The sequence below is a fragment of the Crinia signifera genome, chromosome 19, assembly GCF_055691185.1.
Source record: "Crinia signifera chromosome 19, ASM5569118v1, whole genome shotgun sequence".
Lineage (NCBI taxonomy): Eukaryota > Metazoa > Chordata > Amphibia > Anura > Myobatrachidae > Crinia > Crinia signifera.
Window position 1 is genome coordinate 57,920,524 of NC_139226.1, and position 24,396 is coordinate 57,944,919.

The window sequence follows — 24,396 nt, forward strand, 5'->3', positions numbered from 1 at the left end:
TCACTTCTATTTATCCACATATTTTAAAACTGGAAGCCACAAGCACTGATTTTGTCTAATACATTGACCATAAATATTTTTAATTGGTTTTGGACCACCACACCAAGGCACCCCTGCAAGTGCTCCGAGGCACCCCAGGGAGCCTAGGCGCACAGTTTGGGAACCCCTGCTCTAGAGCAATGGTTCTCAACCCTGGTCCTCAAATACCCCCAACAGTGCTCGTTTTCCAAGTCACCTGGTAGGTGCACAGTTGCACTCATTATTCAGACACATTTTAAAAGATCCACAGGTGGAGCTAATTATTTCACTTGTAATTCTGGACCTTATTCTTGTCCATGCGCACCTGTGCGAATTCACATGGGTGTGTGTTGTATTTGAGCTGCACATGTGTTCGCACACAAGACTGCAGGCGGGGGAGGCGGGCAGAGGAATGCGGCCATGGGAAATTGTTGAGCATTCCCATGGTAATCATCCAGTGACGCGGTTGCCGGGGGCAGGCAGAAGACATCACCGGATGTGAGCTTCCTGCCATGTTCCCCACAAGAACACACGCAAATATAAGACCAACGAATAATGTAGGTTTGGCCCCGTAGGCTGCGAATGGATGTTTATGCAAAATTCGGGCTTTGATGTTTATGCCGAATCCAGGCTGTGAATGGGGGGTGGCAGCATATGTGAAAGGGCTGAAAATGATACACAGCGATGTGAACCTCGCATCGCTCCGTGTCAACCAGAATAACCCCCTCTGTGTGAAGACCTGGAAAATGTGCACTGTTGGGAATAATTGAGGACTCTAATGCGTATACGCAGATCTCTGGGAAAATGGCGTGACTGTCATTTCGCAGGCAATCTTACTACTGCGCATGCACACTGTAAAAATTTGCCTTCCAATTGTATAGGCCCCTTTCCATAAAGCTAAATAAGCTGCCCTTCTGTGTTTCTTCTTCTATGTAAATGACTTTTTAAATTGTCTTTCTGGCGCAACCATATAATTTCAGGTCTTCACATAATGGAAACATTACACAAAAAGTGTGATTTCATTCATAAGCTTCTTCAAAGGAAGCACGGGCTTCTGGGTAATGCCTTTGACCTGATAGCTAGTGAACCTCAATGTTTTTTACAGTTACAACCTGGGTTTTTAATAACACAACAACCACCTGCAGACAGATCTGCTACAGTCTAGCTGGCCTAACCAGCGAAGGGTACAATTTTCTAAGTTGTAGAGCATTTTCCAGAGTTCCCATTCAGTTTGGAGACCCCTGCCTGAGAGTCTCCCAATCCCTACCCCCTACCCTGCTCTAGTGAGGATACCTGACGTGAAACCATAGGTTAAATATATGTGTTAATGATGGATTTTACTGTAACAAACCTTTTATATCTAACAGTCTTTAGTTGTGTATGCATTAAACCCCTTCTTATGCTTTTTGTATCTTTTTGCATCCATATAGTTTATCTAATCTAAGGTAAGAAAAAAAATTATTTTTTCATTTTTTCAGGGGATTGTGTACACTATATTGTTAAAATGTACCACACAGCTCTCACATTTGCAGGCAGCCATTTTGTTTGCCTTTTTTTTTTCATTCACTCTGCACTTTGTGCCTTATGTACTAGTGACGTAACTAAATCCTAGCACTCTCAATATTGGTTCAAACCCCAAAAATGCTGCGCTCCTCCGCGTATGAGCACTAGGTACACGTCACATGTATGTTATGGTTTGGTTGTTCCATTTGTTCATATTTGGCTTATGAAATTTTTTCCTATTTCTCAGCAAATATTCATATGATATTTAGAGAGAATTGTGATTCTACACTTCACAGAAGTCAATAAATTGATCTCCTAATTTATAACAAGACACGCTAGCCTTGGTTATGAGTATTACATAGTAAGCTTAGTTTGCTGATACTTTGCATGTATTATGTGTAAGTGGTAAACTCTTGGCTACATGGGATCACCAAGGTGCATACACTGCATTTGCTGAAAAGAAGGAAATTGAATAAAGCAATCTAGTATCACAGAGCAATTGACTTGATTGTTCAGCCAGTGACCACTTTCACAAAGCTCGGTGGTATAAGAGCGCACTAGAAGCTTTTCCCAGATCATTCAGATATTAAGCTCCAGTAAGCAAATATGACCTTTCCCAGTACAAAAATATCTTTTCTTTCCATAAAAAGATGCAGCGGAACTTAGTGGTCTTCTTCTGCATGGATACCTGCATCAGTCTATGAGTAGATGTCTCCAGTTTTGACCCCAAAGGAAAAACCGCCTAATTAATGGTCAAATTAGAAGCATTCAACAAATCATGTTAGTAATATTTCGTCTAAGGGATCCACAACCCTAAGCCTACTTAACTCAAGTGAAACTTCTGGATTCGATAATGTGGTGTCCACAAGAGCAGGTGGCTCTTCATCACAGATGCAGTTTAGGGCCACCTCATTCTCATAGCAGAATGAGCTACGCGCCACCATTGAATATTTCCTTTCAGAAAGCTCCTTGGCGCTGCATGAAGGTGTATTTGGGACATCATAAGTACGATGGAAGTGTAGGTAGTCCACCTCGTAGTGGTTACGTTTCTCAAAGAGGACTGGTTCAAATCTGCAACCCCACTGGATCTCAGATGGAAGATAAGAACTACGGCATTGCGTGGTCATTGCTGTGGCTTCTACCATGCCTTCAAGGATGACGACTAACTCAAAGTTAGCTGATTCCAGTTCTGCTTTACCATATTCATACAATGGGCTGTCTTCATCAATCTCATGAACAATGGTCACTGGAGACACAAGAAAGATTCTGTCTGTGCCACTATCAAACCCAACATTGATATCTGTATGGTCCAGTGGTAGGTATTCTCCTTCAGGGGTGACTCTAGGCTGGTTAAAACATAAAAAGGAAAACCATCAGAATCATATCAGATGCAAGCACAATACCGTAAAAATCATAATGCTTACACCAGGTGTTATATCTAATACACAATATACAGGGGGGGATGCTCTAACATCCGCGCCATCTTACCGCCGCCCATCGCCGGCTACCGCAAACATATTTATAGCATATGATCTAACATATGCGATAATTATCACAAAATACATCTCTTGCGTTAAGAGCTGTCTTTTGCGTTGACCCGGCGATGAGTGGCGGGTCCCGGCGGCTTCCCCCTCCCTCCCTTACCCGGCCTGGATGCTGCTGCTGCAGGGGGGGGCTGACGCTCCTCCTCCCTGCACCCGGAAGATAATGTACAGTGCAGGGAGGAGGTCACAGGTCCAGGCAGCACAGCTCTGTGCTGCCCGGACACACTTGAGGGGGGAGGGGGCGATGCGGGACGGCAAGGGGTCGTGTTAGAAGCCCATAGGAAAAATCTGGCGATGCCCTCCGTCACGGAAACCCGGCGGGGGATGCTTGGAACATCCCAAAATGCTGTAAAAACCCAATAACGGGGGTTTTACCGCATTTTTAGTTTAGAGAATCTCCCCCTTTATCCTCTACAGGGAAATATAGCATGTGGCATGACTGCTTGGGATGCAGTTACAATCCCGGCGGTCGGGATCCCGGCGTTCAGAATCCCGACGCCGGAATCCCGACCGCCGAAATGCCGACACATTCTCCCTCCGTGGGTGTCCATGACACCCCTGGAGGGAGAATAAATTAGTGTGCCGAGCGCAGCGAGGCACCGGGCCCGCTGCGTGGCGAGCGCAGCGAGCCCGCAAGGGGGGGCGATCCACGTCCCCCCCTTGTCGGCATTTCGGCTGTCGGGATTCCGGCGTCGACCGCCGGGATTCAATACTGAATCCGACTGCTTGTGTAATAGAAGTATATAACATACACAACAATGACATACCCTCCAACATGACCCCTTGCATTCGGTACACATTGCTCTGCTCCTGGACTTCCCTGGTAATGTATGATTACCAGCACCTGCGTGGAACTAGGTAATTGACGAGAAGGTGATAACAATCATAAATTACCAGGGACGTCCAGGAACAGTACCGAATTGTGTACCGAATGCAATGGGTCATGTTGGAGGTTATGCAATGATATTCAATACAGACAGGCAATATCTAAAATCATCATTATCAGTGACGTCTCCAGAGGTGGGTCCCAAAATTCAAATAGGGGAGCCGAACCAACAGTCTCACTGGCAAAATCATAAAAGGAATCCGGTAACCATTGTTTTTTTTGTGCAGTGTATGACCTTGAATACTAGTAGATAAATTATTTATTTACTCTTAGATTAGAATCCTTTCATAATAGAAAATCAAATTTCCTTTAATCTCATTGCATGATCATATGGTTGTTTCTCATGCAATTCTTTATGTCCTGTATATTTTAAAGTCATACTAGTAACATTTTCACTTGGTATAGTGTAGTCGCTTATTACATGTAAAAATGCAGGGATGGGCTGGTAGGGTTATCATATGGTGGCACACCAGCCTGGGGTCACAGCCCGAGTTACCTCCTAGCACTGCCTAGCCTGGCAGCCGGATACGTAGTTGCACTTACTTACACAGTCATTATTTGACTACCATGGTCACTGTCACAGTCTTCCTCCTCCTTCTCTCCTGCTAGAATGTCAGGCATGATAATGTCATACCATGTGACAGCAACTCGCCTGGCATTACTAAGGAACATGGTGATAGGAGATACTCAGTCTGGCATGCTGCGCCTATGTTCATCAGTCAGAACCCGAGCTGTCTGGACTACAGGCCTCAAGGGAGTACCCTACCGGACTTGTGTGTCTGGGACCTGACAAGCGTGGTCCATGGAATAAATTTACTAAGATGGGAGTTCTATTGAAGACGGGATGTTGCCCATAGCAACCAATCAGATTATACTTATTTATTTAGCATTTTCTAGAAGATAATAGATGGAATCTGATTGGTTGCTAAGGGTAACTAACATGCCATCTTCAATAGAACTCCCATCTTTCTAAATTTACCCCCATGTGTTTAGTTGTCCGCTTCTCATCATGTTGCTCCGTAGGGGAAAACCTTCAGCCCTCATTCCTCTATGATTGTGGTATGATTGTAATTCCTGTACACTTAGGACAAACACTAGTTGCCCTTACAGTATTTATCATTTCTTAAAGTTATACCTGTTGTGAACCTAACTATTCCCAATAATACCTGTCGCCCATTAACCCGGGTCACCCATTATACATAGGTTAACCCTTCTTTTTTTTTTTCAAACAGTTTTATTGGTTGCAACGCATAACAAATAATAGACGGTAGAGATATTACATTTTGTCAGCACATAATAGAAAGACATAGTATAAATATACAGGACAGTCAGTCAGCATCCAATCATTATTGTTGTTCATAAGGTATTACATGAGTTGTAGTAAATCTAGGGTTTAAACAGTAATAGGGTTTTTGTAGGAGTGCGGTAGATCTCAAAAAGGTGGGACGCCGTTTGCTAAAGTTTCATACCAAGATGTCGATTGAAAACTATTTCTTAATGCATCTTTAGTGGGTTTGGCTAGAGTGTTAATATAAGGCATCCATGAGGTTAACCCTTCTTAAATCTCGGGTCGAATTGCTAGGTTGCACCGCACCTCATCCCGAGTCGACCAGGCCAGGGCCGGATTAAGGTCTGTGGGGGCCCAGGACAGCAAAATTGCGGTGACTCAAATAGGCAGGTGGTACCTGGGCAACCCCCCCCATGGAAGCAGGTGGTACCTGGGCAGCAGGGATGAAGGCAGCGGGGTCCTAGCGGCGGATGGGAAGTCAGTGTCATGGCCCCTGCGGTGGATCGGCAGTCAGCGGCTGGGTCCCTGCGGCGGATGGGAACTAGTAGTGCTACTAGTACCCATCTACCGCAGGGACCCGGCGGCTGACATCCCATCTGCCGCAGGGACCCCGACGTTGACTTCCCATCCACCGCAGGCGCCCCGCTGCTGACTGCAGTGCTCAGCTGCCGCAGGGACCCCCTGCCCGCCCTACGCTCGCCGACCCTGCTGCCTGCCACCCACTCTCCACCACCACAGCAGTGCCAATGTGAGAGCCCCTTATGTGTGGGAGCCCCCGGGCGACCGCCCCTGTCGCACCGTGCTTAATCCAGCACTGGACCAGGCAGCGACATGGCTTCGTGTGAAAGGATGAAAGGAGTATAAGTGTAAACATTGTCCTAAGATGTTTATTTCTGATGGGGCATGGGAAATGTAGTCTGGTATAAATAGATAAAGTTATACCTTAGTTTGTGTGTATTATGCATAACACCTGCAAGAGAATATATTATTCACATTTATTGTCAAAGATCATATTACTGGAGAGTTGATTGTAACTTATTAAGTCACCCAAGTTCTCTTTTGCAGTGGTTTGACATGGTAGAGTAGAAGGTGCAGCTTCTCATACATGAAAGGCACAGGAGTGGGGGACTGACAGCTTGGCAGATCTGCATATCTTTTGCATGAACGGGGCAATTACATTACAGTAACTAAACAGATTACAATTGTCATCTTATTGCTACTATACAGTATAGTGTATTTCAAAAAATGTTGGGGATACTGCCCTAAAGATGTATTAGGAGTTTCAGCTGCCTATAATAAATTATGATCGTAATGTTTTCCTTTTCATCAGCTATCTACAGGGCTTATTTCATTATGCTTATTATAATTATTATTATATTTTATTTATGAATGTACTTGAATTTGTGTCTAGCAATTAAAATGAAGTTGATTTACAAATGTAAATATTATAGTCAGGTCAGGTTATAATTTCCTACTCTGATACAATGAGATTTTCTAATCACTACCCTGGGTCTGCTGTGTACACACGGTGAGATTCCCTTGCTATTCGACTTAAGATACGAGTGCTATACAATCTTTGCTAACTCTGTACTATTTACATACAATTCTTGCTATCTACTTTAGATTTGCACTATATAGTCATTGCTGCCCTGCAGGGTCGCCACTAGTAATGTTGGGGCCTGGGACTGACCTTCAGCCCGGGCCCCCAGCGGCACCACCCCTATATAGTCAAAATCTCATGCTGATTGTACCCGTGTGTACACATAGTTACACTGCTGCATACAGTGATCCACATAATAATACAGTAGAGAACCAGAGTCTAGCTATCATTTAACTAGTCCATTCTATAAAATATTATCTACAATCTGATTGGTTGTTACAGGCAACTTTTCTACTTGTCCTCTTTAGAAGGTTATCTCCATAAAAATATTTGGTACTTGTTCAGTTTCACGGCGGCAGCATGGCCGCGCGCTACTTCTGGGTTCGGCACTTGCCAAACCCCACCCTGGCCTTCTGGCTAGGGTCTTCTTTATTATTTATTTCTTTTCCTTCTCACGTTCGTCACTTCACGTTTTCTGTTTTTTTGTAGTTTGTCACGTTTTTTTGGGTTGTGTGGTCGTCCCTTACGGGCCTTCCATTTCCCCAATGTGCCGAAGCTCTCGCCTTTTGGGGAGAGCTTCGTGCCCCCCCGAGGACGACCCCGAGCCGCAAGGCGGAGGGAAGTCCACAGCGGGTCTCTCCAAACCACGGGGTGCGGAGGACCCACCGTCCTAACCCTTTCGGGGGTTGAGGAATGAGGGTCTCTCTAAGCTTCGGCGAAGAGGACCCACCGTTCCCTATTTTCCCCTCGTCGGCCTTATGGCTGAGAGGGGTTAGGGGAAAAACGGGGCACGTCTCCTTCGGGAGATAAGCCCACTCGATCGCACGGCCGCTTTTGCACGTGTTTAGGCACAGCACTGGTGGTAGGGAGCACACCTCGGGCTCCTGAGTTTCTTCAAACTCACTTGCCAAACTTTCTAAAATAAACTAAATAAACTCCATGCCAACGTGGATAGTTCATACCCCAACTATCCACGTTGGCATGGAGTTGATTTTAGAGCCCGTAGTGTGGGCATTTTAAAAAGGGGGAAAAAAATATATAAAACAAAATAATACAGTCCCGTTTGTACCATCTATTGAGGACAAATAAAATATTTGGTTTAGTTTCACAGCGGCAGCATGGCAGCGTGTCTGAGTCCCCTTGTGGGGCTCCCACAAGGGGACTCAGACGCGCGGCCATGCTGCCGCTGTGAAACTAAACCAAATATTTTATTTGTCCTCAATAGATGGTACTAACGGGACTGTATTATTTTGTTTTATATATTTTTTCCCCCTTTTTAAAATGTTTAATATAAATATAAAAAATTGATATTTATGTTGTAGGACGGAAACTGCTTTTTATTACCCTGCTAGTAGGTCTGTTTGTGGAGTTCAGCAGGCTACATTTGCAATTGTTTTCACATTATTCCTTTGCTTTCTCCTAGAGCTCTGCTGCCCATTTTGTCAATGCCCAAGTGTCAGGGAATATATGTAATATACTTAGTAGCGGGTATAATATCATTGGGATCTAGCCAGGGCCTGGATATGCTAAGCATTGGACACTGTTCTTGCGGATGCAATGCTTTACCTTTACAATAGCCTGGGCTTAGATAATGAATGCCAATATTAGGTCACTTCACATTGTTCGGCCACATGGTGTGTCTCCCTATGGCCCAGATGTATCAAGCTACAAAAAAGTGATAAAATGGAAAGTGATAAACAACCAGCCAATTAGCTCCTACCTGCCTTGTTACAGGCTGTGTTTGAAAAATGTCAGGTAGGTGCTGATTGGCTGATACACCTGGCTCTCAGTCTGGAAATGTGCAGTAGGTTTGCAGCACAATTTGTTTACAAGGAACCATTTATTTGTCATCTGGTATATGAAAGTATAAATGCTATCTCAGGTGTCATTCCAATAAAAGCTTGACTTGAGGCTGAGAATGCAATGACACATGGATAACATCCATAGCATGTAGGGCACATGGTGATAATCAACATTGTCTTCTTAGAAGACAAGTCTTCTATCAGGAAACAAATGCTGGAATATTAGCATTGACCTCGCCTTCTAAAGGCCCCCAGACATTAGGCCGACTTGTCCTTAGGACAAGTCGGACCCAATTCTCCTGTGAGCCGCCCGGCAGCTCTCCGGGAGGCTCACATACAATTTGTCACTTGATGTGTCAAATTTACATGTGATAAATCGCTTGCGATTTACCACATGTAACGGGGAGCTGCGGGCGGTGAGGAGCAGGGGGCAGGCGGTGAGGGGCAGAGGGAGCACCGGTGATCCTGGGGCGCAGGGAGCCATGTAAGAAGCCACTGCCATCAGCGGGAGCAGTGGGGGCAGCGCAGAGTACCAGGGAGCCGGGCCGGGCAGGAGAAGACGCTGCCGGGCAGCGGTGGGACTCGGGAGCAGCAGAACACTTAAAAAAAAAAAAAGCCCATACAAACGCATAGGAAGCCATTGATTGGCTGAGACCTCTCTCAGCCAATTAGCGATTGGCTGAGAGAGGTCTCAGCCAATCAATGGCTTCCTATGCGTTTGTATGGGCTTTTTTTTTTTTAAGTGTTCTGCTCCCGGCGCCACTCGCGCTGCCTGGCAGCGTCTTCTCCTGCCCGGCCCGGCTCGTTGGTACTCTGCGCTGCCCCCACTGCTCCTGCTGACGGCAACTTCTTCTCCTCCTCTGCCGGGCTCCCTGTGCCGCTCCCCTGATCCCTCCGCCCCGCTCTGGTAGGTCCCCTCGCCAGCTGCAGTCCCCACACGGCTCCGGGCAGCACATAAGATTTAGAAAATCTTATATGCAGCCCGTCCGACCTGCCGACTCCGATCCGATGCGCACGGGGCCGCGCATCGGGTCGGAGGGCATGTCTCCATTTGCGATTTGGGCCGATTTTACGGCCCGATTCATCCGAATCGGGCAAAATCGGGCCCAAATCGCATAGTGTATGGGGGCCTTTACTGTACAACTGCATAAAGACAATACAAGAAAATTCACCTTAAGGCTTAAACACCCTATAACACTGTGGAACCACCAAAACCTTCATTGCTCAAAACAGACACTTGGGGCTGTGGAGCTCTTCAGGTTGGCATTATTCACATGTACTCAGCAATTAATTGATCTGTAGTTGCTCTTCTGCTTTTCCCTTTGCACAGGTATCACAATCCAGGAATATTTACTGTCCAATGCTGACATCACCTTAAACATGATTTTTGAAAATTAATTCCAAGATATGCTGCGAATGTGCTCCAACAGTCGCCCTCCTGCTGCGATGTTAACCAAAATTAAAAAGTTTCAAACCAAAGCAATCCAGCATTTTTATAATTCATCTTGGTAATGCTTGTGCGTATTTCATGCATTGGCTTTACCAGTGTGCAAGGCCTTGAAGTCAATATATATTTGCCTAAGTGTTTTCATTTTTAACATTCACCATGTGTAAAATTATGTCTAGCACATACGTTCCTCTAGGGTAGGCAAAGATAAAGTCCATTTATCTGATGAACTGCAAGGGTGAACAGATGGCAAACTGGAAGCCATTGCGCTTGGTTTGCAAGGTATCCCATAATTATTTTTCACTTGGGGGGGGGGGGGGGGGGCTGGGGGTCTGCAGGCTTCACCAGGTGACACCATCCCAAAATAGCAGAGCTACTGGGCAAGCCACCAGCAGTACAAAAAGCAATACAGGCCTGTGCTAGGCATCCAGGGATAAGGGTAACAGGATGAGTAGGTACACTGGGAGACACCCACCACAGTGACACCAATGCTGTAAGTGTACCACTACCACATACTATTGTGCATTAACAGAAATGCCACTTAAATAAAGATGCATAAATGTGACATTTGAAATTACAAAATTAAAATTACAACAGCCTAGATGTTGCTTGAAATAACAATGTCCTACAGTGGTGTAACTACAATTCGTGAGCCCCTTCCCCCCCCCCCCCCCCCCGCCACTAAAATTTGTGTTCCCCCACCTATACCTCCCCCCCCTCCTCACCGATGCATCTTCATCCACCACTGACGATCCATTGCTGCTCCGTTGTGGTTCCGGCTTGCTGCTGTATGCAGTCCCGGCACTCCTGCTGCTCTTGTTAGAATGTCACTTACAAAATGTAAGCCGCCTTACAGCAGACCATTATTTAGGATGCAGGAGGAGGTCTCCGCCTCCTCTAGCATCCATAATAACTGTCTGGTGTAGAGATGAGCAAAACGGGTCACTAAGAAGAGCTGGGATCGAGTGATCAATCTGTGAAAAGAATTGGATCTTTTAGACGGATCATCGGCTCACTTTGCAATAACGAAGCATAATTTGTTTTACAATCATTTATTGCCATTTTTGTTAACTTTTTTTTCTGAGCTGGGTGCAGAATCGCCATCGATGGCAATCATCAATGGCATCTGCACCGATAGCCATCCCTAGCAGCAGCAGCCTATTTATTCTTTCTTTCACTTGCAGTCCCAGGACTGTACTCAGTCTCCAGAGTTAGTACATCTCAGCTCAGGGCTAAGATCAGGCAAATGCATTATAATCAAAAACGAAACTGAAAGTAAAAGAACGGCGGTTCACCTTTTTGGGATCAGCGGCTCATTCACTCTTTTATGGGATCCGTCCAAAAGATCCGATTAGTTCGCGACCCATCTCTAGTCTGCTGTGAAGGGGGTGGCCATTTTACATTGACATTCTAACAGGAGAAGCAGGAGCACCGGGACTACAGACAGCAGGAAGCTCTGCTGGTCCCGGCGGCCGGCAGCAACAGATTCGGCAGTGGCGCCATTAACACCACTGATGGCCTAGATTTCCCTCTGCTACTGCCATAAAGAAATCCATATGTACAATAAGGCTAGTATACTATTAGCAGCAGTAATTCACCACTGCCTATAGGTTCTCCCGGGGGCTAACTAATTAGCCTTGATAACCAGCACTTATTGGGGATTATGCTTTTGGTGCTTCGGGCAGCCATCAAAGTCACGATAACACATGGGATTTGGAGCTTTTCCTGGATCACATGTGTCATCACCCAAACTCTGGTAATTGTTCAGGGAAAAAGGGCTAAAATTGGATGGCATGATACTGACCATCAGGCTAAAATCATGATAATAGCCCATTTTACATCCAAAAAAGTTAGCATCTTAATGTATACCCGGCCGTTAATGTAACTTTTTCACTTTTCTTCCATTTGCAGTCATAGCTGGTTGATTGTACACAACACAGGGAACACACTGGAACACAGTAGTAATCTTGATTTTCATTGGTGCATGGGACTTGCAATGGTACTATGGGTAATGAAGCCAACTAAGAGGTTGTGCACAGCATGTTTATTACCACATAAATGGATCTCTGTACAAGACTAGATCATGTATGCAAGGATCAAGAACATCTAACTCCCCAGCAATGATTCTCGTGCATTTATTCTACTTACATTGTCCATTTAACATAACTTTCAACAACTTTTTATAACGTTTAAACAGAGAAAAAAAATAAGCCTACTGGTAATAATCCTTACCTGCAGGAACTGTGCCCGTACATGTGCCTCCACTAAATGGCTTTTACGAAGGTTTGCCACCCTCCACATGAGACATAGTTTGCCATATCTTAGAGCAATAACTGCATTTTCTGTAAACACAAGAGTTTCGTTCCTCTTTTTAGGTTTGGCAATTTTTGCCATGATGGCTCCAATAATGAAGGCATCAATAATGCACCCCACAATGCACTGCAGCACCACCGTTAATATTGCCAATGGGCATTCCTCTGTCACACTCCGAAATCCGTAGCCAATGGACGTTTGAGTTTCTAAAGAGAACAGGAAGGCAGCCATAAAGCTGGTGACTTGTAAAAAGCATGGAGATAGAGGCGGCTCCTCAGAGCCAGGTTCAGGAGGTGGAGCTAAGTCCCCATGCAATGAAGCAATAAGCCAGAAAGTGAAACCAAAAATAAGCCAGGAGACCACAAAAGTAAAGGAAAATATTAGAAACATCCACCTCCAGCGTATGTCCACACATGTGGTGAAGAGGTCCGTCAGGTAGCGTTGGCTCTTTTCACTGAGATTGATAAACTCTACATTGCAGTGGCCATCTTTCTGGACAAAGCGGCTGCGTTGGCGTATAGGCTTAGTGTGTATCTTCCCATTCCGGTAGGCGGCTGCTCTCATGCCCTGAGTCAGTTCTGATTCCTCTTCCTCATGGAGTGGGTTAGGAATATCTGTGCTAAAGCGACGGATGGCACGCGCCACCCCCATGGCTATGGCATTGCGGGGGAGGATGGTGGTGCTACCCATCCTGAATTTGGGAGATAGCAGGTTTGATGAGAAAGTCAGTTTCCTGGATGAGTTAAAGGCACAAAAAGTTCATGATGCAGAGTTTTTATTTATTCCTAGAACAAAAGAGAGGAATATTAGTAAAGGTTGAGTTAAAGAGTTCTAGTAGTTCATGTGTGTTCACATGTCCTAATTCAAACAAGTTATATGTATAAAATGAATATACTGTAAATGCATTTGGCAAACATGTACCATTTTTATAGAAGCATCCCTACTAGAGATGTGCAGGTCTGGATTTACCCGGATCTCAAAATGGGATCTTATTGGCTATCTGTCTCTCACATGTGTTGGAGACAAAACATGTGACAGTCGATAGCCAATAAGATCCCATTTTGAAATCTGGGTAAATCTGGCCCATTACTACCCTTTGCTATTACATTTATAAGCCCGTACTGACTACCTACTTGGTGACCATCCTCTTTTAAAGTCTAAAATCCTGCAAAATGTGTGTTTTCTCAGTATGTAAGGGTTATGCCCATTTCCCCAAGCACCGCTTACTGAGATGGCATCACCAGCGATAGTTTTCATCAGGGACTTCCAGGGATTTCTGCATAATAAACCCCATCTAAGAAAATGTTGCCAATTGTCTCAAAGGCACTGTTCTACTGGCATGTGAGGAAACAATGGTTTGTGGGTATGTAAGTGACATGTGTAACACCTAAGGTTGTATTTTAATGCTAGTAAAAGCATAAGAACTGAACCCGTTTGTTCCAGTGACCCCATTCCCATCTGCAATATCACTTACTGTTGGGAACCTTTTGCAACCTGCTTTATTTACTTGTGTTCTTAACAAGTGAATCCATTGGGGTGAATGGTGTGATCCCCAACCACAAGTGCACTTGTTCTCCTGAGACCAGTGCCAGATTAAGCCTTTGGGGGGCCCGGGGCACTTTAGACAGAGGGGCACCCTTGCACTTGCCATTACTGCCCGCAAACTGCATTGGAAAATATTACACTGTCAATACACAGAGTAAACGCAGTATAAACTTGGTCAATGGGTAACTGCAGGGGATATATATATATATATACACACATACATACATACATACATACATACATACATACCACATGAAAAGCCTGTGTTTGTCCCTCTGCACCTTACTCTGTAGGATACCTCACAGTTCCAGTGCTGCCTCTGATTAAACCCCCCCATGACTAGGCTGCTGCTGCTGTTCTCCATGGGCCTGAGAAGCATGTATTGAGCTCCACCAATCAGAGCTCAGCACAAACGTCTCAGCCTCTGCCCTCTGGTGCAAAGTGTCATAGGACTCCCAGTAATGCACTGCACACTTGTGCAATCAGTGTGTCTTGGCTCCCGATGCTCAGCACCATTAATCATTGTCACATTGGCAGATAGGTGAAACTGCAGCACTACCCCACTCCCATGCACAAAATCTTTAGCTAAAAAAAAAAGATATATATATATATATATATATATATATATTTATTAAATACATGCCAACCACAGGGGGCCCCTAGCTAGAGGGGGGCCCAGGAGTACTGACCCCTTGTGCCCCAATTATAATCCGGCCCTGTCTGAGACCAATGGATAACTAGCCAAATGTTTCTTATAAAATAAATGATCCAAAAAAATATTATCACTTAAAATATAGACTAAGGCCCTGTCCTGCCTATTACTTTATTATTATTACCAATTATGTAGCACATACATATTCCGCAGCGCTTTACAGAGAATAATTGAACATTCACATTAGTCCCTGCCCCAGTGGAGCTTACAGTCTATATTCCCTACCACATGTACACATACATTATTTGCAAAGCATTATATATGGGTTAAACTAATGTTCATTAGAAAGAATGCAGCCTGTCAATTCAATTGGAGCTGGTGACATCACTTAGGTTAGGTAGGAGGCAGTAGGCATGTAGCTGGTGACATCACTTAGGCAGGAGGCAGTGGGCATGTAGCTGGTGACATCACTTAGGCAGGAGGCAGTAGGCATGTAGCTGGTGACATCACTTAGGCAGGAGGCATGTAGCTGGTGACATCACTTAGGCAGGAGGCATGTAGCTGGTGACATCACTTAGGCAGGAGGCAGTGGTCATGTAGCAGGTGACATCACTTAGGCAGGAGGCAGTAGGCATGTAGCTGGGGAACACCTGGAAATGTCACTGTCACAGGGAATAGGGACCCACATGTTCTCATCTAAATGCCTTTATGCTGCAAAGAAAATCACCCTTTTATCAGAGCTCTTGTTTTGTAATGATGGAAAATATAATATATAAGGTCAAATGATACATAACATTATGGGGCACAATAATTGGTGCAATAAACCTTATTGTGCCAAAATGAATACTATAATAAAATGCCATATCCATGTGAGTAGGGATGCCAATCCCGGGGCATTTTTTCAATCCCGGAAATCGGGATTGAAAAATGCTCAATCCCGGGATTCCCGGGATCCCGGGATTGGCATGTCTAAAAGAAAATTGCCCCTTTGCCCCCCACAATAACTGACTTTTGTGGAGGGGGGCAGGTGGCAGCGGTGCGTGACGTGGGTGTAGTGACGTGGGTGGCCTGGAGGCAAGCAGGTGCCGGGGCCACACACTTACTTTTGGTAAACGATGGGACGCAGACGGCTTCAGTGAAGAGGCAGGCGGCTGGGGGAGGCTTGGCGGCTAGCGGATCTGATGGGGGGGGGGGGGTGTAGTGCTATGGCCTGCGCAATGTGACCTGTGACCTAATCACGCTGCGCAGGCCGCACGCCGGGATGGGGACAGCCGGGCAGCGTCTGAGCGAGTGCTCAGACGCTGCCCGGCATTAGACTGCGCATGCGCAGTCTAATCCCGAATCCAGGGATTGGATACTCTAATCCCGGGATTGAAATCCCGGATATTTTGGGGCCAAATCCCGGGATCCCGCCGATCCTGGGATTGGCCACCCTGCATGTGAGGGAATGTTGTTAATACATTTGAAATACATTTTGTTGTACAGTTAGTACAGGGACATTTGCTACAATTGCTTCCGCTCTCTCTTCCTCCTCTGTCTTGTCTCCCTGCCCTCCTAACATACCCTCCTGGGCTTTATTCAGGTCCACTCGCTAAGCAGCGGTAGTTCGCTGCTTAGCAACGGACAAACTGCCCACCTGAAGAACGAGGGCCCACCACCCGCTGCCCCGCGAATCCTCTCGGGAGCATGTCAATGGATGTGTACGCTCACACACCCATTTACATGCAAGCGTACGGGGTCCTCGACCATCAAAGGATTTTCCTCCCCATGTTTATACTGACTTTTATTTGGCTCGGAAATGTGCAGGCTTCACCACAACTGCATTCACATGGGGAGGATGCCCAGCATTGTTCTGGGCGCACCAACCATTTTTGTGGGCAAGCCCAGGAAACACTGGGCATCCCAATGCGCCAGCCCTTTGTCCATCCCCTGCCCACACCGAGGGCTGCACATGCACATAAACATTGACACAGAGCAGAATTCATAAAAAAAAAAATGAATGAACGTGAATCACCCCCTCAGTCCCTTTTGGGCACCTGAACTAAAAATAATCTCTTGTATTATATATACAGTACTGTATGCGTGAATAACAATAGTTATGTAATATTGCATTGTGTCTGCTGATCTATATGGGTCAAGTCCTTCTTGTGGCTCTGACCCTGGTGAGAGCTACGAACCTCACACACACACGCACACACACACACACACACACACACACTTGTACTCTCTCTCCGCACAAGAGCTGCTTATGTTTCCATATAAAGCAGATGTGAAGCTTAGTGGCAGCAGACTCGGAATTTCCTGACAATGTCATATCTAATCTCAGGCAAGGTATCCAATTTGCATGTAAGGTCAATGATGCAACAAGAAAAAAATCTATGCTATGTTTCCCATATTGACAGCAGTGAAAATATCTATCAATGTCTGATTTACACATCTGATCCTGCTGTTAGGAACATATTAACTGATTTTCCATGTAACATTTAAAGTGTCTTCAAAGTATTTTGGGACACAGAATATGTACTCAGCTTTGGACAGAGAGATAAAGTGGATGGAGATCAGCTCCCATTATTTTTCAAACACAATAGGTGGTATTCAATTGTTATATTGCGAACAATCTCCAATCTAAAGGCCCCCATACACTAGGGTGATGTACATGCAATTAGGGCAATTTGCATGCGATTTAAGCGATAAATCACATGTACAGTGCCCAGATTGCATGTACATGACAGGAGGTATGATGCAATGCGCGTTCCCGTGTGCATAGCATCGCACCTCCTTGGGGGCACCTGCAGCCGGTGAAATCCGTAGCTGCCTGCCGGGTCACCAGGACATCGCCACACCGCCGCTTGTGATGCCTCCTCCCCGCCACGTTTCTCCCTTCTCTCTTCCTGCTCCGTCTCATCAGTCGGCGGAGGCAGCAACATCTGGGAGGCCACCTCCTCTCCTTCCTCCCTGCTCCCTCATCCTATGCTGTGGCGGCAGAGCAGCAGCAGCCTCGGATAGGAGAAAATCCGAAGCTCCTGCTTCCACTGTTCACCATGTTGTAGAGAATCCCACAATCCAGTAAAAACCCTGATAACAGGCTTTTTACCGCAATTGTCTTTTAGAAAATCTCCCCCAGAAGCTGATGTGCAGGACTCCTGGGAAGCTGCCGGGGAGTTCAAGGGAAATCTGATGTAATTTCAAGCGTCAGGTAAATTCCCCTAGTGCACAGGTTCTCAGAGTCGGTCCTCAGGACCCCGCGCAGTGCATGTTTTGCAGGTCTCCTCACAGAATCAAGTGAAATAATTAGCTCCACCTGTGGATCTTTTAAAATGTAATGTCATTCAGTATTGAGTGCACCTGTCGGGTGACTTGGAAAACGTGAACTGTGTGGGGTCCTGAGGACCGAGTTTGAGAACCACTGCCCTAGTGTATGGCGACTTTAAATTCTAATCTTTTGCACATAGCATTATGGTCAGGTTTAGCCACACATTTACACATTTAAGCTCACCACCCCCAGGGAAATGCAGGTGAAAAACAATTGAATACCACCTCATATTAAACCGCAGTTAGGAGAGGATTGGCTGGTACTTTACTGTACTGCTAAACAGGGCCATCTTAATGTATGGGCTTAATGGGCAGCTTCCCAAGGGCTCCCAGGTTTAGGGGCCTTTGACCTGGGGTAGACTGGGCTGTGAGCATCTATTTCCTGAGCTTCTTGGGAAGCCGTAGAGCAGGGGTCTTCAACCTGTGGCTGTGGGTTTTATGGGGGGCTGTGCTGCCTCTCTATGAAGGGCTCTGCTGACATTATGGGGGAGCTGTAATGTCTATGGGGGCTGTGATGTCTCTATGAAGTGCTGTTCTTACATTATGGGGGGCTGTGCACAATAGCTTTGTAGTATTTTTTATTCTCTACTACACCATTGAAACATGTGGCATAATGTGTATTTTGGCTCATACTGTGTGGCAGCACAATGTGAATTTCAGCTTATTTGGGTGGCATACCGCACCCTACCGAGTCTAAATACCGCATTATAGCTTAGTGGCCTTCGGGCTTAATTGAATTTTTTCATTCGGATCACACAGTCTTAAAGGTTAAACACCCCTGCCATACAGAATATAATGCTGTGTACACACTTGTACAATCTGCATGAGATCCAGATGCGATTTTGACTATGTATACAATTTAGACTATGTATACAATTTAGACTATCTGCATACATATAGTGCAGATCTGCATGATATAGTCTATGCAGCCAAGACTTTCTGCATGAGATCCAGATGAGATTTTGACTATATAGTCAAAATCGCATCTGGATCTCATGCAGATTGTAAAGCGTGGCAAGTCATCATTCCCTCCCTGCTTCTCAGCCTGCAGCCAAACACTGAATAGCTGCAGCTGGCATTGCCCAATAGAAGATTATGGGCCTCTCTCCGCAGCGATGCTGTGTGAGGGATCTGACATGGATACGTTCCAGCATACCCCATAGCCGCCAGCTTCCCTCCACATGCACAGAGCGAATCCTGGGTTACAATCCGGGCAGCGGCAGAGATTGCAAAGGACAGAGCTTCCCTTTGCGTTCCTTACCTCATATGATAGTACATATGAAGTATGGCATTTGGAGGCGGGATGCACCACCAGTGTTTGGTACATCACACCCTCTTTCAGGACCTCCAACGTTAAAAAAATAAATTAGTGTAACAGATTTTCCAAAAGCAAATTAACAGGTGCAAAGATGTATTTGTTTGTGCATCAGTCAGGTGTTATAACATTACCCACACCAACTACTTTTGGGTCCACATGGGCTATGATGTCATTCCATACTGTACATGTGGTGATGGTAGAGTTAGTGGGCTTTATATGCACAAAATCCAAGTCTTCGTCTCCGGTAGTAGGGCATGCCCCCTCTGTCATCTGAGTAGTTGGATGTTTTTGCAGCATTGAGTAGACTTATATCAACTAGAATTTAAAAAAAAACTTCAATATCGAGGACTAGCTAATATATCGGGCTCAGATTATTAGGATTACATGCAAATCTTGTATAGCATCCTGCTTTCATCAAACCCAGGAGGACATTTGCTTTCAACACGATAATGATCCAATGCCTACTGCATTGTCTAAAATGACAAAAAGATGCTGTTTGGGGACTCAGCAAGATAAAGTACATGTCAGATGTGTTCAAAAAATGAAAGTTAGGAGCTAATTGGTTTTATATCTCTTCACGTTATCTCTTTCCAAGCTTTGATAACTTTGGTGTTCCCCAGAGTCTTGACATTAAAACCATCAACACAGTGGCGTAACTATAGCCCCGCAGACCCTGCGGTGGTGGGCGTCGGTCTGCGGGACTATAGTTACGCCGCTGCATCCTGCAACGTCTGTGCAGGGATTACTTGTCTGTGCGGTCCCGGCTCTCCTCTCCTCCTAGCTCCTGCGGAATTGCTAATGAAAACTGACCCACTCAAAATGGCTGCCCCCATACAGCAGACAGTTTTTGAGGATGTTAGAGGAGGCGGTGGCCTCCTCAAGCATCCTCAAAAGCGGTCTGCTATTAGAGGCAGCCATTTTGTCAGAGTCAGTTTCCAACAGGAGTTCGAGCCAGAGCACCGGACCGTGGTGGGTCCCTAGCCCGCCCAGAATGCGGCAGTGGCGGCGGCAGCAGCAAGCGGAGGGGTAAGGGGGTGATCAAGGAGGTGTGGGGGGTGAGCGAGCGGGCGGGGGGGGGGGGGCGCAAGTATACTAGTTACGCCACTGCATCAACAATCTTTCACAAAATCACAAATTGCTGTCCTGAACAGCTCTGCGACAACAGTAGCATGCCTCTGCTTTTTGCCAAGAAAAATGGACACTTTAATTATCGATATACATTTTATACTATATTTTAGTTGTTTTTTTATTGTGAATGAAGCTGTTATAAATATTTTAACAATTGACCTTTATAATCCATATCCAAAACGGGTGATCATTTAGGGGGAGATGAATCTAAGCATTGAGTGAAATAAAGTATTAACCAATCAGATTCTGCCATTTTACAGGCTGTGTTTTTGGAAAATGACAGCTTGGAGCTGATTGGTTGGTACTTTAGCTCTCTAAGCTTTGAGAAATTTCCCCGTCTGTATTTTAATAATCATATTTAATTAACTAATTGATTATAGAGCACCCTCTCCACATATTTGCAGGTTACTTTCCCTGATGTAGTATTACAATGAAGGAGCACACATATATTGTAAACTAGGTGATTCATCGCGCCCTACGGGCGCTCTTCACACCGTCGTAAGGGGCTGCGCCCCCTTAATTTGTGAACATTTGTATATGAGAAAGATGGTTAGAATTGTATGAAAGATGCCTGTATTGCAACTTCAGTTATAGGTGAAATGTGTTAAATAGAGAGCATATGATTTGGAAGGGGGTGTGTATTGTTTTGTTTAATTAAAAAGCGGTTACAGAGTAAGATGTACATTGATAGTGTGGATGGTACCGTGACATTTGTGGGTGTGGGGGGGGGGCTGTGTGTGCATGTTGTTTAGGTGTGTGTGTGTGTGCAATAGTATAGTAGGGTGTTTCTGAGTCAGCGGCTCCCCACTGGCGGAGGTCATGACACAGGAAAACAGGAGGCTGGGTAGTGATAGGGGTGTGTGGGAATAAGGGGGACTAAAGAGGAGGGTGGGAGATACTGTGCTGCTTCTGCCCGTGGGTGAGGGTCCAGCGTGGCAGCACAGGAGTACAGGATGGTGGCCCTTAGTCAGTGTCTCCTCGTACTGGGTGGGAGTTCGGGTGCATGAGAGCAGGAGGCTGGGCTATGAGGCATGATAGGGGCATGTGGGCAAAACAGCGTCAGCGACTCCCCAGTGGTGGAAGTTACGGTTCAGGAGAGCAGGAAGCTGGGTAGTGATAGGGGTGTGTGAGTATACAGGGGACTAAAGAGGGGCTTAGGAGTGCCGTGAATTGCGGGAGGGGCGCAGGGGGTGCCGTGAATCAAGGGAGGGAGGGGGCGCAGGTTCGGCGAATCGTGGGAGAGGGCGGGGGTCCGCAAAGCGTGGGAGGGTGCGTGAATTGCGCGAGGGGGGGTTGCGAATCGCGGGAGGGGGGTGCGCGGGGGGTCCGTGAATTGCGGGAGGGGGGGGCATGGGGCGCGATGAATCACCTAGTTGGTTATATATTCTTGTAGAAGGATGGTAGGATGCTGCTGTCATTCAGAATGCATTTACATAAACAGTAATAGTAGCAGTAAAAGGTCTGACTTAAAACACCTACAGTAAAACAGAACAGGTGTTATATATTATACAAAGAATTGGTTGATGATGTGTAGGTTGACGTGCACATAGTTCATAGTTGTCACTGGAAAAAAATTGCTACAAGAAAAAATCAACACAGAAAGTTCAACACATGTAAATGTTGACATAAGTGTGGCACTTCATCGGTGTCCATGTCGACATATGAGAATGAATATGAAAACATTCAAAAAAAGAAAAATAAATCTTCAAAAACTCGTCAACCTTTTTCATTGTCGACCATAGCCGTGCCAGTGTTTTGCATGTGCCATTTAATCCTGGGGTTGCCGTGAATCATGCGCGGGGGGTGGGGGAGGGAGGAGGTGAGGGGTGTCAGCGAATCACGGGAGGAGGGGTCGTGGGTGGATGCCGTGAATTGCGGGAGGATGGGTCGCGGGGGGGTGTGGGTGCCGCGAATCGTGGGATGGGGGGGGGCGCGGGGGGTTGCAGTGAATCGCGGGAGGGTGGGTCATGGGGGCGGGGGGTTGCCGCAATGACAGGAGGGGGGAATCGCGGTAGGGGGGTCGTGGGGGGCACCGTGAACCGCGGTAGGGGGGTCGTGGGGGGCACCGTGAACCGCGGGAGGGGGGGCCCGGGGGTTGGCGCGAATTGCAGGAGGGGGGTGTCACGGGGTGGGGCCGCGAATTGCGGGGGTGTGCTGCAAATCGCGGGTGGGGGGTCGCGGGGGTGCCGCGAATTGCCACAAGAAAAAAATCAACACAGAAAGGTCAACACATGTAAATGTTGACATAAGTGTGGCACTTCATTGGTGTCCATGTCGACACATGAGAATGAATATGAAAACATTGAAAAAGTGAAAAATAAATCTTGTCAACCTTTTTCATTGTCGACCATAGCCATGTCAGTGTTTTGCATGTGCCATTTAATCGTGAGGATGCCGTGAATGGGGGGGGGGGGAGGGAGGGAGGTGCATACCCAATATGACCCTCTCCAGGAGGGACACATTGCTCTGTTTCTGGACTTTCTTCTTAATTTATGGATTACCATCACCTGTGCTTAAACACCTTTCTTATCAATTACCCTGTTTAAAATGACAGGTGATGACAATCATAAATTAAGATGGAAGTCCACAAACATAGCATTCTGTCCCTCCTGGAGAGGGTCATGTTGGGAGGTATGGAGGTGTGGGGCGCTCACCTGGTGTGTCTGGTGTGTAACGGTGTCTTTGCTGTGTAACATGGAGAGGCAGAGGGTGTCTGGCACTGTCTGTGGGCTCACTGGGCTGGTTCTCTGTCATGTGAGTCAGTCATGTGAGTCAGAGGCTCCACCCAGGGTTATATCTCCAGACACACTTTGAGTGACAGATGTAGCCAAATATATAAGAGATATATGGAGAGCTAGAATATGTACACTAGGGGTGGAATGTAATAGGGTGTGAGAATCAGAAAGTGAGAGATTTGGGAAGAAATCTCCAGAGTTTTTTAAAAGCGGCAATCATTTACACTGCTAAACCAGTTTGATTATGCAGTGTAAATGATTGCTGCTTTTAAAAAAACTGGAGATTTCTTACCAAATCTCTCACTTTCTGAGTCTCTCATCCTTGTAATCCACCCATCGTTGCAGTTAGAGAACCTGTCGCTGTTCCTCCCTCAACTCTGTAATAAGCTGTTGGCTCTTCAAATTTCAGGTTTTAAGATTTTGCCTAATGTTATCTTAGCTGCTGTCAAGGGTCATTGTGTCAACCTAATTTTGGTCGACATGACCAATGAAGGTGATCAGGGCTTAGGTCATCGCATAATAATAATCGGTCAACATGGTTTTTCACCTTTTTTGTCCCGAATATCAACATAGTCATCATGGACACTGTAAAATTGTATGCTGCACTCGCCGTCACTATTTTATTCTTACGCCACCCCGTAGTGGATGGTAAGACATGAAGTACTATCTGTTGGTTACAAAAAATGTGAAAACATCATGTCGACCTTTATGACTGTCGACCTTGCCATTGTCGACCTAATGCTTGCGTCAATCTTCCAAATAGAAATGAGCAATGTTATGGTATGATTGCATAACTGTAGTAGATGTCCTTGCAATCTCATATATTTCTTTTACCTCATCTCCTTATAAACACTTTGTTTTTTATATATTTGACTATATAACAATCAATTACAAGGAAATAACATTTGATAGGAAACATTATAAACCAAGCCTGGATTAATTGGCAACTGATAGAATATAACTACAGAGCATTAGAACAGTAGAGTATCTTTGCCATGTCAAAGATATTAAGGAAGTTCCATAAACGGTAAACTTAAAGGTCATCTGGGGATTCATTGGGAAATATTACAATAGCTCTTGCTGGTAATGCAATTTTTGCTGTGTGTACAGATCAATCTTTCAGTCTCCAAACACCCAGACAGTAGCGTGCAGACAAACTCTGAGCGAACACTACATGGAATTGCTAAAGGCTCATAATCCTTTAGTCCCAGGGCCAGTTGACTTTGTCTTGCACGTGACTGCATAACTTTCCCCAGCCCTTATATCCCAAATCTGTTACTAGAAAGACCACAATACACTTGCAGT

At 45.8% G+C, this 24,396-nt stretch overlaps 1 protein-coding gene across 1 annotated transcript in view; it reads right to left on the bottom strand.

Moving 5' to 3' along the window:
- Positions 1-315: 315 nt before the first annotated feature.
- Positions 316-24,396, bottom strand: part of KCNJ14 (potassium inwardly rectifying channel subfamily J member 14) — a 47,717-nt gene continuing 23,636 nt past the window's right edge. Inside the window, exons 2-3 of the mRNA XM_083161725.1 lie at positions 12,321-13,186; positions 316-2,867 (exon numbers count right to left, since the gene is read on the bottom strand). Of these exons, the coding sequence (XP_083017851.1) occupies positions 2,298-2,867; positions 12,321-13,091 (1,341 nt within the window). The 5' untranslated portion in view covers positions 13,092-13,186 and the 3' untranslated portion in view covers positions 316-2,297. The remainder of the gene's footprint in view (positions 2,868-12,320; positions 13,187-24,396) is intronic.